Raw genomic sequence first — 15,634 nt, 5'->3', positions numbered from 1 at the left:
TATAAGCGAAAATACCAAAATTGAAATATAATTATTTATTTGGGTTACAATCTGTTTGATTGTTATGGCTTCTGGGGAACTTGTAACAATATGTTATATTATGGTATAAAATTGTTTCCAAAAAAATTTAAAAAATGTATTCACAACAATACTACCAGTTATTTATTCTGGTAATAATCCAAATAATGTTGGGTGTACATTTTGCCTCAGTACTTAACCTCAGTGAATAGGCAGATATAGCCTGTCAAATAAGTGTAATGTTGATGATAATACTTTATGTATGAAAGGATTATTATGACAACTGAATAAAATAAAATAAAAATAAATAGAATGTGTTTATCTTGTCAAAAATTATGAATAAGTTAAATATATAAAAGATTTTTGAAAAAAAAAATGTATTGTCTTAATTTTTTGTTTTTGAATGATACTGCTAGCTACTGAAAGATGTTTGATACAAGATATTAGGGCGCTTTCGATTTGCGACGACCAAACTAAGTCATGCTAGTTCATTGTGAGCATCTGCAGATATTGGCATGTGTGTCCTCGCTTCTCACCTCGTCGCAAACCGTAAGTTCCCTACAAAGCTGAAAAAATGTTTCGTTATTTGGCTTGTGCTGATAAAATGCGTTTTTCTATTATTTCCTGACTTTGACATAATTTTTATTACTGGAGCAACCTTATCCAAGCAAAAGAGTTTTTAGTTCAAAATTGGCATTTTGGATTAAAATAATTGTGGTTGGCGAGAAGTTTCAAGTAATGAGGGGGCAAACGCAAATGATGTATCTTTCTCTGTGACGTAATCTTATGAATATTCAAAAGCCAGTAGCTTTGCTGTATATTGATTTTACTACGGAAACTGCGATTTAAGTACGTGTGTGAAGCCAACCGGTATAAAGTCAACACGGAAGTGAACTTGCGTGTTGGAAGCTGGCAGTGGTTTCCACAAAATTTGAGGCCTACAAGAAGCAAACTTAGTTGTTATTCGTATTTATAGGTATGTACATAGTTAATACATTTTATTATATTAAATAGTAACAGTTTCAGGCAGTACAGATACACTGGCACTCACCTCAGGCTGGCCCAACCAGACGTCACAAGCCAGGCCAGGGGTCCACCAGTCCAGTATTTATTTACTTGATTGATTAATTAGTTGACAGCCAGCCTAGCGGGTGATATGTGGACACCGTTGGTACCTGTAGGAATAGGCCTAAGTTGCAATCAATTTGTTTGCGGCCTGCTGAAAGTGATGGACCTAACTGGATACTATAATTTGTATTAGGGATATTATATTATTTAATGTCATACCAAAGATATTCAACAACATTTAGATTATAGATATTTTCATCAGATTTTGATTTAACTTTGATTGCAGCAGCCATTTCTGTATTACCAGAAGATGAAAGCCTTTACAGTACCTCCCTCCATGTTCTAAAAGATATTATATAATAATACTGTATCTATGATAAAATCCATCACCATAAAGCCATTCTCGACAACCCATGTGCTAAACTTGAGTACATTCATCTCATGCTTTTGTCAATTCATTTTGTCTTTAAAAAAAAAAATTCTTTTCCATTTTATGAACAATATTCTCTATTTAAAAAAAAATAATTTTATAAGAAATATTAATATTATTTCATTTGTGTTTATAAATTTTTTGTAGGATGAGTAATATTGTTCTGTTGTTTACTAGACATTGAAAATACTAATTTGAAGGAAATGTATCATAGAATTTGATCTTGTGTTTTGATGAACTTAATAAGTTAAAAATTTAAATTAATTTTCTGAGTAATTTTGTGGGACAGACAAATTCTCATGAGGTCTTTTTTCATATTAATCGGTAATTTTATTATGAAATTGCATTAATGTTACAGAGGCCATTGCAATAATTTAGTATAATATGAGAAAAAAAATAATATCAGTACAGTAATATTATTTTTAATGGATTTATAGCACAAATAACTGATGCACCCAACAAAAACAGAAATATATAAATTAAAGATGAATTTAGTGTTTGTCTACTGTCACTACTGTAGCCTTTGGATTGAGTAGACCATGTCAGACAGTTCATATGCAGATTCAAATGGTTGAAAATGACAGCATTATGATATTATGATGATACAGTAATTCAGCAATTCATTGTAAAATGTTATTTCCTATCCCCTCTCTCCTACTATAATACAAAATCTGGATCTGCCACTGTAGCCTACTGTACAGTATGGCCAATTTGTATTTCATGTTTTTAATTAGATGATGTGTTATTTGGATATTTTGATAATGCTTGATAATTACATCATTTGTTGTATATAACCTTACCCTTAAGGAACCCCTGACCCTGTAGACATTTGGAAGTGCCATTTAATTGGATTGCTTGTTTTCTAATGTGTGAATTTTAGTCACTCAATTACTTTATTATTGCAGATTGTGGGATATTATTAATTAGGCTTAAAATAGAAAGTGTCCATCTTTTCCCACTGGAATCCTCTCCTACTGCCTCATAAATAAAACCTTTTTGTACAATATTTTTCATACTGGTGGTGAAAAGAAATCATGGAGGTCCACCATGATATAATATGACACAGAGGGTAAAGTACACTGATGATTTTTGCTTTAATGTTAAAGACAAAGCCTTTTACTGTACATCACTATAATAATTAATTGATGTTGTGTCTATATCCTTAGGTTATTACTGATTATATTACATTGGTATCCATAGAAATATAACAGTGTAAAACTACCTGTATGGCTAACATACCATAATGTTCTATTGATTGTGTCACACAATGTAAAATCAATAGACACACAGTGTGGCAACATTTTAAGATGTAATGTAAACTAAAAATGTTGTTGTTACAGGCTTTGTCTTTTAAAAATTATAGGTGTGCTACAAATTGCACTCCTCAATACATTCAGGGGTGCTGTAGGTGTGCTGTTTGTATTTTGATGTGTAGAAGTTTACCAAATTTAGGCGTGTTGTAAATCGCACTCCTCAAGAGCAGTTTAGGAGTGTGTTAGGCGAGTGATCGCACTCACTCGCCTTAAAAGACAAGGCCTGTTGTTAAATCAAATGTGTAGTCTTACTCCCTATTCTCTTAACAGATCAATAATTTAAAAAAAAATTTATATTTTTGTTTATATATATTATTTTATACTATTTCAATACATTAGTTGAATAATAATATCCTGGATTTATATAGCGCCTAATGTTGTGAAACCTCTAAGCACTGAACATTATTACCCCTCATTTTTACCCTGGTCATTTTTTTGTATCAAACACGTATGGAAACATACGCAGCTAGTTATCAGTGCAAAGTTGTGTCTTAATCTAACCGGGTACCCATTTATACACCTGGGTGGAGACAGGCAACCAAACGTAAGTAAAGTATCTTGCCTACAGATACAAGCAATGCGGCGAGAGTTTAGATTTGAACCTCGGTCTCACAATCAGTAGTCCAACGTCCAACACACTGCGCCACACGCCCTCACCAATGTTAATGGTTTTTTATATTGGCTGCCAATAATAATAATATCCGTAATTAAGTTAGCATCTACTGTACGGTAAATGCTGTAAAGTACTGTACAAGTTATTTGTTTCTTTAGTATTTGGTACAGTGCATGCTGTAAAGTACTGTACAAGTTATTTGTTTCTTTAGTATTTGGTACAGTACATGATAAAAACAATTGTAGATGCCTTCTACCACCTTAGAATACTTTATGAGGATTCTTCTTCTGTCTTCAATGAGTCTGTCTGGAGACTGCATCGAGCATTGACGCATTCAGTCTGAAATTGATCCTATGAAGATGAAAAATAACACAGGATGCTTAAAGTACTGTAGAACAAATTTGTAGGCCTACTGTCTTAATATTTTCATAGGTTAAATGACTACTACTATATGAAATTTAAGAAGTTGAACCTACTTAAACTACTAAATAATGGACATATGGTTATTATATTTCATGTCTACTGTAGTATACTGTATCAGTGAACTTTGTTTAACCCACCCCCACAACGGAAGTGGTGTAGTGTACCAATTCCAAAACCATCTGGAAGGGGCTCAAAATCCTGATAATATATCTACTGTACCTGTACTACAAATATACTTTTACTGGAGACTATTAAATATTTTTTTTTTTTGCTGATGTCAGCTTAAAATATTTTTAAATTCCTTTCATTTTAGTACAAATCATGCATTAAACACTTTACTTCAGTAATTTCTAAATAACTTTATATTTTGTTTCCTGAGGATGTGATTTAAATTAGTTGGTAATGATATTTTAATTTTTTATCTTAAGGAAATACACATACAGTAAATGGGAATTTAATACAATTTTCCTCTTTGAAGTTGCTGTATTCAGAACTTACTGAACCCTAACTAAGCAAGTATCTATTGTATGCAAAAGAATAGGTACTGTACTGTACATTGTATTAACTTTCCAAATCTTTTGTATGCAATACTTACTATACCAACTACTGTATAGTATCTTTTTATACAGTCTCAGTCTATAATGAATAAGAATTAACACAATTCTACCCTTAACTTTACAAAACAAAAGTATGAGAGTATTTTTGATTAATAAAAGAATGACAATATCTTTAATTGTACCAGTTTGCCATAAAAATGAATGAAATGAAAATGAATTAATCTTTTGTATATTGAATGATATGTGCCAACAACAGTAATAATTATTTATGTTACTTCCTTAATCAAAATATAATTATCATTGGAAATATACAGATGTACTGTATTAATGTCGGTAGGCAAGTAGTATTTCAAGGTAGATATAGTTAGTACTATTTTTGTAATTATAAAGGTCAAGAAGTTTTACAGTATTGTCCAAAGAGGCCTAGAAGTAGACTATTGTGTCATAGTTTTAGCTGTGTTATGTAAATAGTACCATATTCCTCTAATTAATATATGCCTATGCTTTTGTGTACCAGTATAACCATACAAGGTTTTTATTTCCGTGCCATATTATTGTTATATGTTATATTTCCCAGCAGATAATTTTTACCATGACCAAATGTATTAGTCCTTCATTTCCATGGATGCACTAGGATCCTAAAATTTCTTTTCGAGAAATGACAAGACTATATTCGGTTCTAGCATGTATTTACTATTAGTAATGATAAATATTTTAGCACATACAGTATGGCGTTTCATATTTATAATATAATGCTCACAATTACTTACAAAAATAGAAATACAGTCGACTGCTGGTGGACTAACATAAAAAAGACACTAACTACATACTTGGGGCAAGTCTAGAGAAATGATAATATATACATACAGTACATTAAAAAAATGATTTAATCATTTGTTTTACGGTAGAACAAAACTAAAAATACAAAGATAGAAGACAAATCAGTTTAGTTGATTTACTGATTCAGAAATTTTGATTACCCTAGTAAATTTCCTATTAGAAGGATTTTTCTGTTACAGTATAAAATGAATTAAAAAAAGTTAATAAAAAAAGATTTAGATTGAATGTAAGTAAAGGCATAACAAAATAATTTCATTTAAAAGCACTCAGATCACCAGAAGCAAAATGAATAGACCTACACATTTTTTAAGTATCAGAGGTGACTGAACTTCACAGTTAAGGGATTATAAATGGCACTTCAATGCAACACATCCTTCCTCAGTTGTGGTTATAAAAGCAGTTTTGAATCATACATTGATATAGAAAAAATTGATGAATTCATTCTTTGTTCATTTTGGAAGTTAGAAGGCTTCTGTACATATCTACAATATTGTGAGTAATTTACTGTATAATGAATTAACAAACATGTTGTGGAGCTCACACTGATTGTAAAGTTTTATTATGACAGTGTCGCACTTGGGACTCATTGTCCTTGTATAATATTGCCTCATATAACAATATAATAATAATAATAATAGGCCTGTAATGGAGAAGTCTAAAAAAATCAATAAACATGTATACCTTATTATACAAATTATATTTTGACAAAATAGAAACGTATCTCCAAACCAGATGAACATTTTCAATTAACATGACTTGAAGTAGACTTTTTTCTAGTGTATGCTTGCTGTACCTATATTTGCAGTATTCCATAACAGATTTTTGCAATATATTATATTGTAATAAGTATATCTTACTATGCTCCTCTATGTTTTATTTTATAGATGGACACATTATAACATGGTGATAAGAGATTGAAACAATGGATCAAAGGTATCAGGACCTTGTGGGCAGGTACTGTATAACACTACCTATTTTATTGCAAACTCTATTAAAAAGTGAACGAGTGGCCGAGTCAAACGATAATTACGTAGCCATAACATCAGCAAGGGTTCGAGGCTCACTCGCTCTATAGTTCTGGTGGTAGAACGAGTCTTCTCAGATAAGGATCATAAACCATAGGTCCAGTGTACACATCTTGCTCATGTGCACTTTAAAGAACCTAGTACATCGTTCGAGACAAGAAGGGGGTGACCCCGGTTTACCACAGTAGTACATCACAGCCACTGATCATAACTGAGCCACTGATCATAACTGGGCCCTGTGAGACCAGTCTTTGACTGAAAGAGGTCAACCAGTATAAAGAAATACTATATAAATAAAAGCTACAGGTGAAAGAAAGTATTCATTCATCGACCCAGTATAAATAATACGAATGTACTATATAGTACAATACAGTATTGCCTTAAACTGCATTCACACTTGTTCCGTTTCGCAGAAGTGTGAATGTATCTTTAGTGAGTAGGAATACTCTAAAAAAGACACATTTGAGACAGACTTTAATATAAAATATCAGTATGTCTGATATTTATAATAATAGTCTCAATTAACTGTAGCTGATATATCAAATAAAGTGATTTTAAATATAATTTTCTATTTCATTTTATAGTCAAATATTTGCATCTCAGCTGAAGGTGTATGAACAGTACCAATCAAACACACTCTCAAGTTCACGTATAACGGTTACTGAGGTACTGTATTGGCTGTTTTTAAAAAAAATGTGTATATGTAAGCTTTCAGAAAAACTATAGGCATTCATTCATCAGTGGGAAATTATTTCCATTTATTGTCAACAGTCATTTGCATATAAAATATACATAGAAATTATGTTTGCTCTGAGATACTGTATACAAAAACAGATAAATAAAACTACAATACAAAGTGTCACATTACTCTTGTATGGTACGCTATACTGACTGGCATGCGTTTTTGGAAAAGTGACTGTAGAGGTTTACAATGATTTCTGCATACATTTTCACATGCTTGAAGATAATTATACAAAAATGATTCTATTTGAAATGGAAATATAATTGAAAGACATATTTTTGATTTCTAAAATTACAGAAAGGTCGACCAAAGGGTCGTTTTCTTTCAACAATAATCATAGAATTGATGCACTGTAATAAGATTATGAAAGTATTATAGACAATAAAACATACTATTTATGGAAATATCTAGAAGGATTTGTGGATTGTACCATTTAATTATAGGAATGTTTAGAAAATTTCTTTTTCATCTCTTCTAAGAGTAATCTGTTGATGTCCACACTGATAGACTACTACTAGTGTACTAACACAATGATACTGTAGTTTAACAGATATGAAATTAATGCATACAATTATGTTAATTAAATTAACATTATATTTTCTTCTAGCAAAATGGAGTTAAAATCTTGAGTGGAGTACTTCGCTTGTATTGGGGTGTTCAAAAACTCATCCATTTAAAACAGGAGGAAGATCATAGTTGGAAACGAATGAGTCTTCGTCCAGGAATTGATAATTTGGATGATCGTAAGAGATCAAAGGCAGTTGATTCGAATCGCAACGCACGAATGTACAACTCGTTGATTATTGACTCAAGTGATAATGGACTAGAGGTCTTTAATGAAGAAGTAGAAAGAAACAAGAATGGAAGAATTACGGATAACAGAGAGGATGAGAAAACAAATGGACATGATCACGAAGATGAAAAAGAAACAAGGCAACAAGTTGTTGAAAGACGTCGGAATATGAGAAGAAGTGGAAGGACATCCTCTTTCAGTGGTCATATGTACAAAAGAAAGGTTTGTTTTATTAAGAAAGACATTGCAATAATTGGTAGTTAAATCTTGAATTATACTGAATGGCCCTTAACGCTGGAGGCCTCAGGCGGTTTTAGCCTTTTCAACATATTTTAATGCCATTTTCTTCCTCCATAAGCTCCAGGATAGTTTAGCCAGGGAGGTATAAAAATAATTATTATTTTTATACCTCCCTGGTTTAGCCAGTGAGCACTTTAATTATACTGACATATTTTAATGCCTTTTTTTTCTTCCCCTGGGATCTGCTCAGGGGTCCCCATAGGCCCTTGGTTTAGCCAGTATGTTGAGGACAATTCATATAGAGAGATTTGACCCTTTTTTTAGACATGATCTTGCATTGCAGATGAAGCTGCCATACACTCTGTTTGTGAATATTTATTTATTACAGTATATAAATACTGTACATTAATTAAATTAGTTTAATTGACTTTATGAAACCAAAAGTAATATTTAATTTTGTCTATTTTAGACTGCTGTTTTCAGACCCAAGTATGGAACGCAATCAAGTGTAACGATTACAAGTTTAATGCAAACTACTGATGTATTGGATCTGCTGTTAAGAAAATTTTGCATCGTAGATCCAACGTCAGATTTCCATCTGTACGTTTTACGGCAAAGTGGTGGTAAGTTGTACTTTAAAAATCAAAATAATCAATGAATTTAAAAAGAAGGAGAGAAATATGTTGTGCAATTGTTAATTTGCAGTGAAAGTAAAGTAAAAGTCAGCGGAAGAGAAAAACTTGCCTCAACATGGACATTTGTGTCTCCATTCTTGATATTCACACATCCCAAGTTTAAACATATAGTATGTTTAACAACTGATATTCTGTTTTTAGCTTCTCTTTTTGCTATTATTCTTAAAGCTCTGTCTACACTATAAAACTAGTTTACCAAATATGGTAGTGATATGCTTAAATATGATAGTGATATGACATCATCATGTCCATATATGGGCACATCACATTTTTTGTCACAGAAAGTTTGATAGTGTAGACATAAGTGCTTTAGAGAGGTCAGTCTTCGGAGGCCTGCAGCATTGGGAAGAAAAGTAAAATTGTATGTAAAAAATATGAATAATGCACGGAAAGATAAAGAAAATATATCTATAAGATATTCTTTTAATATTAATTGTCATCATTTTTGTTTTTGTAGAAGCAACAGAGTTAAAACCCACAGACTATCCTCTGATACAACGGGTGAAGCTAGGACCTGATGAGACTGTGGCCAAAATTTTCATCCTCAGCTCAAGTGATGAAGTTTCCCCCGAAGTAAGGCTCTTTCTAAAATTTTCTCATTAACTAATATTTGTTATTTCACAGTTAAAGTAAAACTTATTTCAAACAGAATTTTGTTTGTTACAAGTTTATTAGCAGTAGTCTAGAAATAAAAGATTATATATTTTGGTGATGATCATTTTACAGTTGTAGAGACAGTTCACATAGGTTTTAAACAGAATGATATGATGACTAGGAAATGTTGTACACTCGCAACTAATTTTGGACGTCATTATTTGTCCCTTTCGTCACATCACCAAGATCCCCTTTGTTTGCATTACAACAGTCATGTTTGAATGATTTGTTTTGTCAGGTTGCGCAGTATGTGAATCTCTCTGAAGTGGTTTTAAAAGGTATTCTAAACAAATTCGAAGAAGAAGAGGAGAATGAGGTCAAGAAAATTAAGCACAGGTAAGCTCTTTATCTAGAATAATCCCATGGGACACAAATACAAAATGTGAGGGCAGGTGACACTTATTTAAAGGTCTACATACACTATCAAACTAGTTTGTGACCAAATATGGTAGTGATATGCTCAAATATGGTAGTAATATTACATCATCATATCTATATATGTGGGCACATCCCCTGTTTTTGTCACATAAAGTTTGTAGACAATCGAGCCTAACTGTTAAAACTGATTGACACCAATTCATATGTAAATGAGTTGAAACTTAAATTATTATGATTTAAAGTTTATGAAATCTATACCTACAAAAACTGTATTTAACTAAACCAGTATTTATTATTACCTTTTCAATTGGTCTTCTCTTAGGAGGTGATGGTTATTGTACTCTGTTTACTAATATTTAAATGTCTGTGACAAAAACCAATGACTTAGATGGTGTATTTTATAACATAGCGTAAAGACTCATATCATCAGTGTCGTGGCTGACTGGCTAAACCCAGAGGCCCCAAGGCTTAAGGGGCCCCAGAGCATGAGCAACTACCCAGGGTTGGAGGGCTTAGGATTGGTATACCGGGGGCCACTGATAAAGATCCTGAACTTCCTGGCTAAAATCTGTTGATACAAGTCAATCGTTTAATAATAATAATTGGCTTTCTCTTCATAGGTATGATCAATATCGAGAGAATGTGCGCAAGAAGATCAATAAACAGAATGAACCAGCTAAGTCTCCCATGGCAAAGTTTGGTAAATTTTTCAAACGAAAATGACCTAATTTTATAAATGTTATTTTTGTGTTATGTGTATTGGAGACGTAAATTTCAATTTCATTTCAAATGGAGGCACAAATGAATAAATGAAAATTGTAATTTCGCTGATATACCCTGTTATTAACTCATCACTTCTGTCTGTATGCATGGTGACAGGTCAAGGGTGTAATGAGACAAAAGAAGACTTTAATTGCCCATGATTCTACCCCAGGACCCCACTCCCAAACCAGGGATGTGAACTGCAACTATTGCATTAATCCTGGATCCAAAATTGCACATTGATAGGCCTTAGGCAGCCTATAGATGTTTAGTTTTAATATTATATTATTCAAGTTTCTTAATTTTGTTATATTGACATGGAAAGTTAGTAACAGGATAATTCTGACCGTTATTGATATGAATTTTAAATGGAAAATGTTACGGGATTGAAATCTATGCATCAAAAAATAGCTATGCAATTTTTATATCCAAATTTTGTATGTTTCCAAATTTTATAGTCAATTTATTAATTGTATTTCATATTTGAATAATATTATTTGCATATTTAATTTTGTAAATAATTAATTAAAATTATTATATTTCACATTATTTTTAACTGAAATTTGCAGTATGTTGTTTTGCTTCACCACATTCTTTCATAAAGCCTGCTGATATTTTTGTTTTAAAAAAAAATATTTGTAAGCGTTATAAACATCCATGTTAACGTTAATACAATTAGGGACTTACGAAACACGATGGGAGGACGACGAATATCCTGTGTTCACTAGAGTGTAAAATCATAAACAGTCAACATAGCTGTTTTATTAGTTACGCACCCTTGCGTGAAGACGACGATCGACAGTATATCTCTCCGATCCCTCCCCTTTCTCGTGGCGCGGGGCCCTTCTGAATCGCTTGGCTCTGGTGATACAGCATATAGGCATATAGCCTTCCTAGCTAGGGCCTCGCATTTAAACGCCGCTTTTAACACAGCCATTTTAACCCTATAAAAATGTTATTTCATTAAACAAATAAAATAGAAGTTCAAATATTATTTAGAGTTTTGAAAATTCCACGTTTAAGTGTAATTTGAACTGTATATTTAAGGTTTTAATTAGATACATTCTTTCTAGTCGTTGGCAATGGCAACTTTATCGTTCTCAAAAAGTTAAGACGATGAAATTTCACGCTAAGTTCCACCCACTTTGTTAAGGCCATCCTATGGCTTCCCGTCATGTTTCGTAAAGTCCCTAATATCTCCCTAAGGACACCTTTATCTTTTAAAATACAATAAAAAAAACTTATTATTGTAAAAGAAAATGTTTTTAAAAAAATGTATCAATATTTTATAACAGATTTTTATTTTGACCACAGACTTCTTTATTAAATAATGACTAAAAGATGCAATTAATTAATTAGTACTAATTAGATAGTATTTGTTTGTTGGGATATAGTTAGGAGGGATGTATGTCTGCTTCTACTTTTTGTACTCACAGTTTCCCTGTATTTTAAAATATTGCTCCTACAAATTAAACTTACAAGTATATGAAGATATAAATATTTATATTGTAATATTTTGAGATTGTAAAAATGTGGAATTGTAAAAAGTTTAAATATAGTGTAGATAAAAAGAAATATGAGTTAAATACATAAGCCTTTTTATGAATTTATAATTGATAATGGTTACTATTAATTTTAGTTTAAGTATTATTAGGGTTAAAAGTTTATTCATAGACTGTCATGTAACTTTATTTGTTGTAAAGTAAATGTGAGTCTTGTAGGGGAATGTTAGAAGCAAATTAAACTTTGGAATTTGAGGGGGTGGAGGAGGGGGGCTAGATCATTTTCCCCACCTTCTCAGTATTTTTCAACCAGGTACTCATTCACACACAAGCAGACAGGAAGTCATTATTATCATGAGATAAACCCAGGTATTTCTTTATGATAGTCAAGTTCGATAACCACTTGAGTTATGTTGTTACATGTGATGAGTGACCAAGGCCGTAGCGAGAGGTTAAAAACAGACAAGTCAAAAACAGACAAGTCAAAGATGCTTTAATTATAATTATTAATATAAAACATGACTCTGATCTCTGTTGGAGAATTGAGGTGGGTAGTGAACATTTCAGACAAGGCAAGTCTCTCTTTTGCCTCATGCTGGCTACGGCCCTGGAGATTTTGGAGTGGAAAGCCATTTTAATATAGGCCTACATTAGTAGAATGTACTACAGTACATCCCAAAAAAGTTAGTTAACACTGGTATACTTATATTATCATACTTACCTTACTTACTTACTTGAATGAGTGAGTGGCCGAGCGGTTAAGACAGTGGAACCGTAATCACGTAGCCATAACATCGGCAGGGGTTCGAGGCTCACTCACTCCATGGTTCTGGTGGTAGAACGGGTCTTCTCGGATAAGGACTATAAACCGTAGGTCCAGTGTACACAACTTGCTCGTGTGCACTTTAAAGAACCTAGTACATCTTTCGAGACGAGTAGGGGGTTACCCCGGTGTATTAGTACATCACAGCCACTGATCACCAACTGGGCCCTCTGGGAGATCAGTCTTTGACTGAAGAGGTCACCCAGTATAAAGATAAAACAAACAAAACAAACAAACAAAACAAACAAACAAACCTGTACTTGATAATTACTTGGGACCTTCTGTCTGTATCAGCATAAAACAAATTACTGTAATAACAGAAAATATACTATTTTAAGAATATGACCTACTGTATATCAGAGTGTGAACTCTAGTACTTCAGCCACAGCAGCATTATATAATTGTGTTTACAGTGCAGGCTTGTAAAAGTCTTGTAATCTCAAACAGCATTATTGATTGCACTTCTTTTTCTCCTGCTTGTGTGTATCTCTGTCCCAATCACAATACTTAATAGTCTGAGATACCAACACATATAACTATAGGTCCTTAAGGTTATTGATTTCACTTTTCTCCTCTTTTTTTTTTTTTACCATATTTAATAAGGGTGATCCATCCAGCAATTGCTGATCATATGGGTAAGGCAATGAGAGTAAAGCATCTTGTCTAATGATGCAATTAGTATGGTACTGATAACCTATCACATGTTAGTCTGAAATTATAATTACACCATCACTCTCCGGTATATACAGCACCCGCCGCTATTTCTAGACGGTCTCCCATCCAGAACGACCGGGCCCAACGTTGCTTAACTTCGGTGGTCTGACGAGAACCGTTGTACCTCTGTCCCAATCACAATAATTAATAGTCCAGATACCAACACATATAACCGTAAGTTATTCTGTGTGTTATCCTCTTCACTTAAGTACTAGAGGACTTGAAGTATCTTTTTTTTATATAAAATACTTAATTGTTGATTGAAAATAATTGACACTTTAAGATGCATATTAAAATTCAAAAGTTCTGGTTTTATCATTGAAATTACCACATTATTTACCCTAAAATTCTCTCCATTTTTCAATGCATGTTCTTCTCTTGTCATTAAAGTTTATGGTTTAAGGTAAAAAATGTTATTATTCCATTTACTTGGTACAAACAGCACCATAAAATTATGCATGTGTAAAATCAAACCTTCTCATGTCAGCACACTTTCACAACTTGTTGGTGGTTTATAGATTAAAAAAGGAAAGAATTTTGTTTTCAAATAATAAATCATTTATAACTTAATATTGTTTCAAAATTATTTTTGATCAACAAATAATGATCATAATTAACTATTTATGAATAGACAGAGAAACAGAGAATACCAAATGAGGGAATCAATAAAGATTTGACTAAATAAAATATAGAATTTTATAATTAAGCTTTGAGTGAAGGTAATATAGTGGACGAAGTAAATCAATATTGCACTCTCATATTTTATGTCCATAATTGGAGTTTTATTAAAGATATATTGTCCCCTGAAAAATATAAAATTTGGTTGAATTGAATATGCCATTTTAATGTCACATAACAGTTATTTATTTTGATCAAAAATTGGTTTAAAAAAAAAGTTATTTAACTTAATAAAACTGCAATTTTAATTTTTTTAAATTGTCTGATAAATGTAACCGTGTGTTTAGACTTTTTATACGTGAAATCCTTGTTTTAGTTGGGTTTTTTCCTATGGAAATGAAAACTTTATTAAAACTGCAAAATGGCCTATTTTTATAGATTTTATTTATCATTTTTCATGTTTTGTTGAGGGCAATACATCTTTAAAAGAATAATAACATGTTTTTTAGGCTTGTAATCAAGAACAAGGAGGCAATCCAAAAAGTTTTTGGTGACTTTAATGTATTGCAAATATTGTAAGCCTTCTATACTGTTATATCCTGTCCTTACAGTAGTTCTCAGGGAACCCTTTTAAAAAGTCTTGGTTAACAGGTCTGCTGTTCTGTTTAATTCATAATATTTTGTATTTGTTTTACTAACACTTGTTGATTTTTGTACTGACAATGATTTTAATGACAATCTGATTCAGTTTGAATAAAGTTACAAAGTCATTCATATTAAATTGCAGTTTATATTTTTTCTTTGTTGAAATTACAAAGTTGCTTACATGAATATCTTCTTTATATATAATGTTGCGGTATTCAAATTTGCGGTATTCAAATTCAAAATTAATTTGTCATTTTTGTGTATTATATTATATATTTATAAATAGGCCTATAGTGTCAACTCTCCAAATACCGGACTCTCTGAAAACCAGAAACTCTCCCCAAACCAGAATTTTCTCAAAGTCCAAAATGTCCCAAATACCTCTTTACCATCTAAAGCACATTCTGAATTCCAGACTTTCCAGAAAACCAGACATATTTGTCCAGCCCAAAAGTGTCCGCCATTGGGATAGTTGACTGTATTACGAAGCTTTTGATTTGCATTGCCCTAGAACCTATATGCGCGTCATTGTCTTGACTGTGGAAGCGTCTGTCTCAATGTCCATGCATGCACATAAAGAATTAACATTTAGTTCTAGGTTTGCAAATCAAAAGAGTTGAACCGCACTCATCAGATTCTTCAAATTGATCAAATAGTTCAATACATTGAATTCTTGTCTATATATTTGGAGTTATCCCTGTTTTATTTAATCTAAACAGTTATTTTGCTTCAATAGCTCAAAATTGTTTGCAAGAATACAAATTGTTAAACCATATGATAA

General features: G+C 32.1%; 1 protein-coding gene across 1 annotated transcript; it reads left to right on the top strand.

The window, feature by feature from the left end:
- The first annotated feature begins 868 nt into the window (after positions 1-868).
- On the top strand, positions 869-14,989 carry LOC140051562 (ras association domain-containing protein 2-like). Its single transcript, XM_072096814.1, has 8 exons — positions 869-994; positions 6,147-6,216; positions 6,872-6,953; positions 7,637-8,044; positions 8,532-8,685; positions 9,215-9,330; positions 9,650-9,747; positions 10,410-14,989. The coding sequence occupies exons 2-8, from the start codon at positions 6,185-6,187 to the stop codon at positions 10,510-10,512; spliced, it is 993 nt and encodes a 330-aa protein (XP_071952915.1). The 5' UTR covers positions 869-994; positions 6,147-6,184; the 3' UTR covers positions 10,513-14,989.
- Positions 14,990-15,634: the final 645 nt, after the last annotated feature.

This window comes from Antedon mediterranea, chromosome 6 (genome assembly GCF_964355755.1).
Source record: "Antedon mediterranea chromosome 6, ecAntMedi1.1, whole genome shotgun sequence".
NCBI lineage: Eukaryota > Metazoa > Echinodermata > Crinoidea > Comatulida > Antedonidae > Antedon > Antedon mediterranea.
This window is presented reverse-complemented; position numbering and strand designations above follow the sequence as displayed.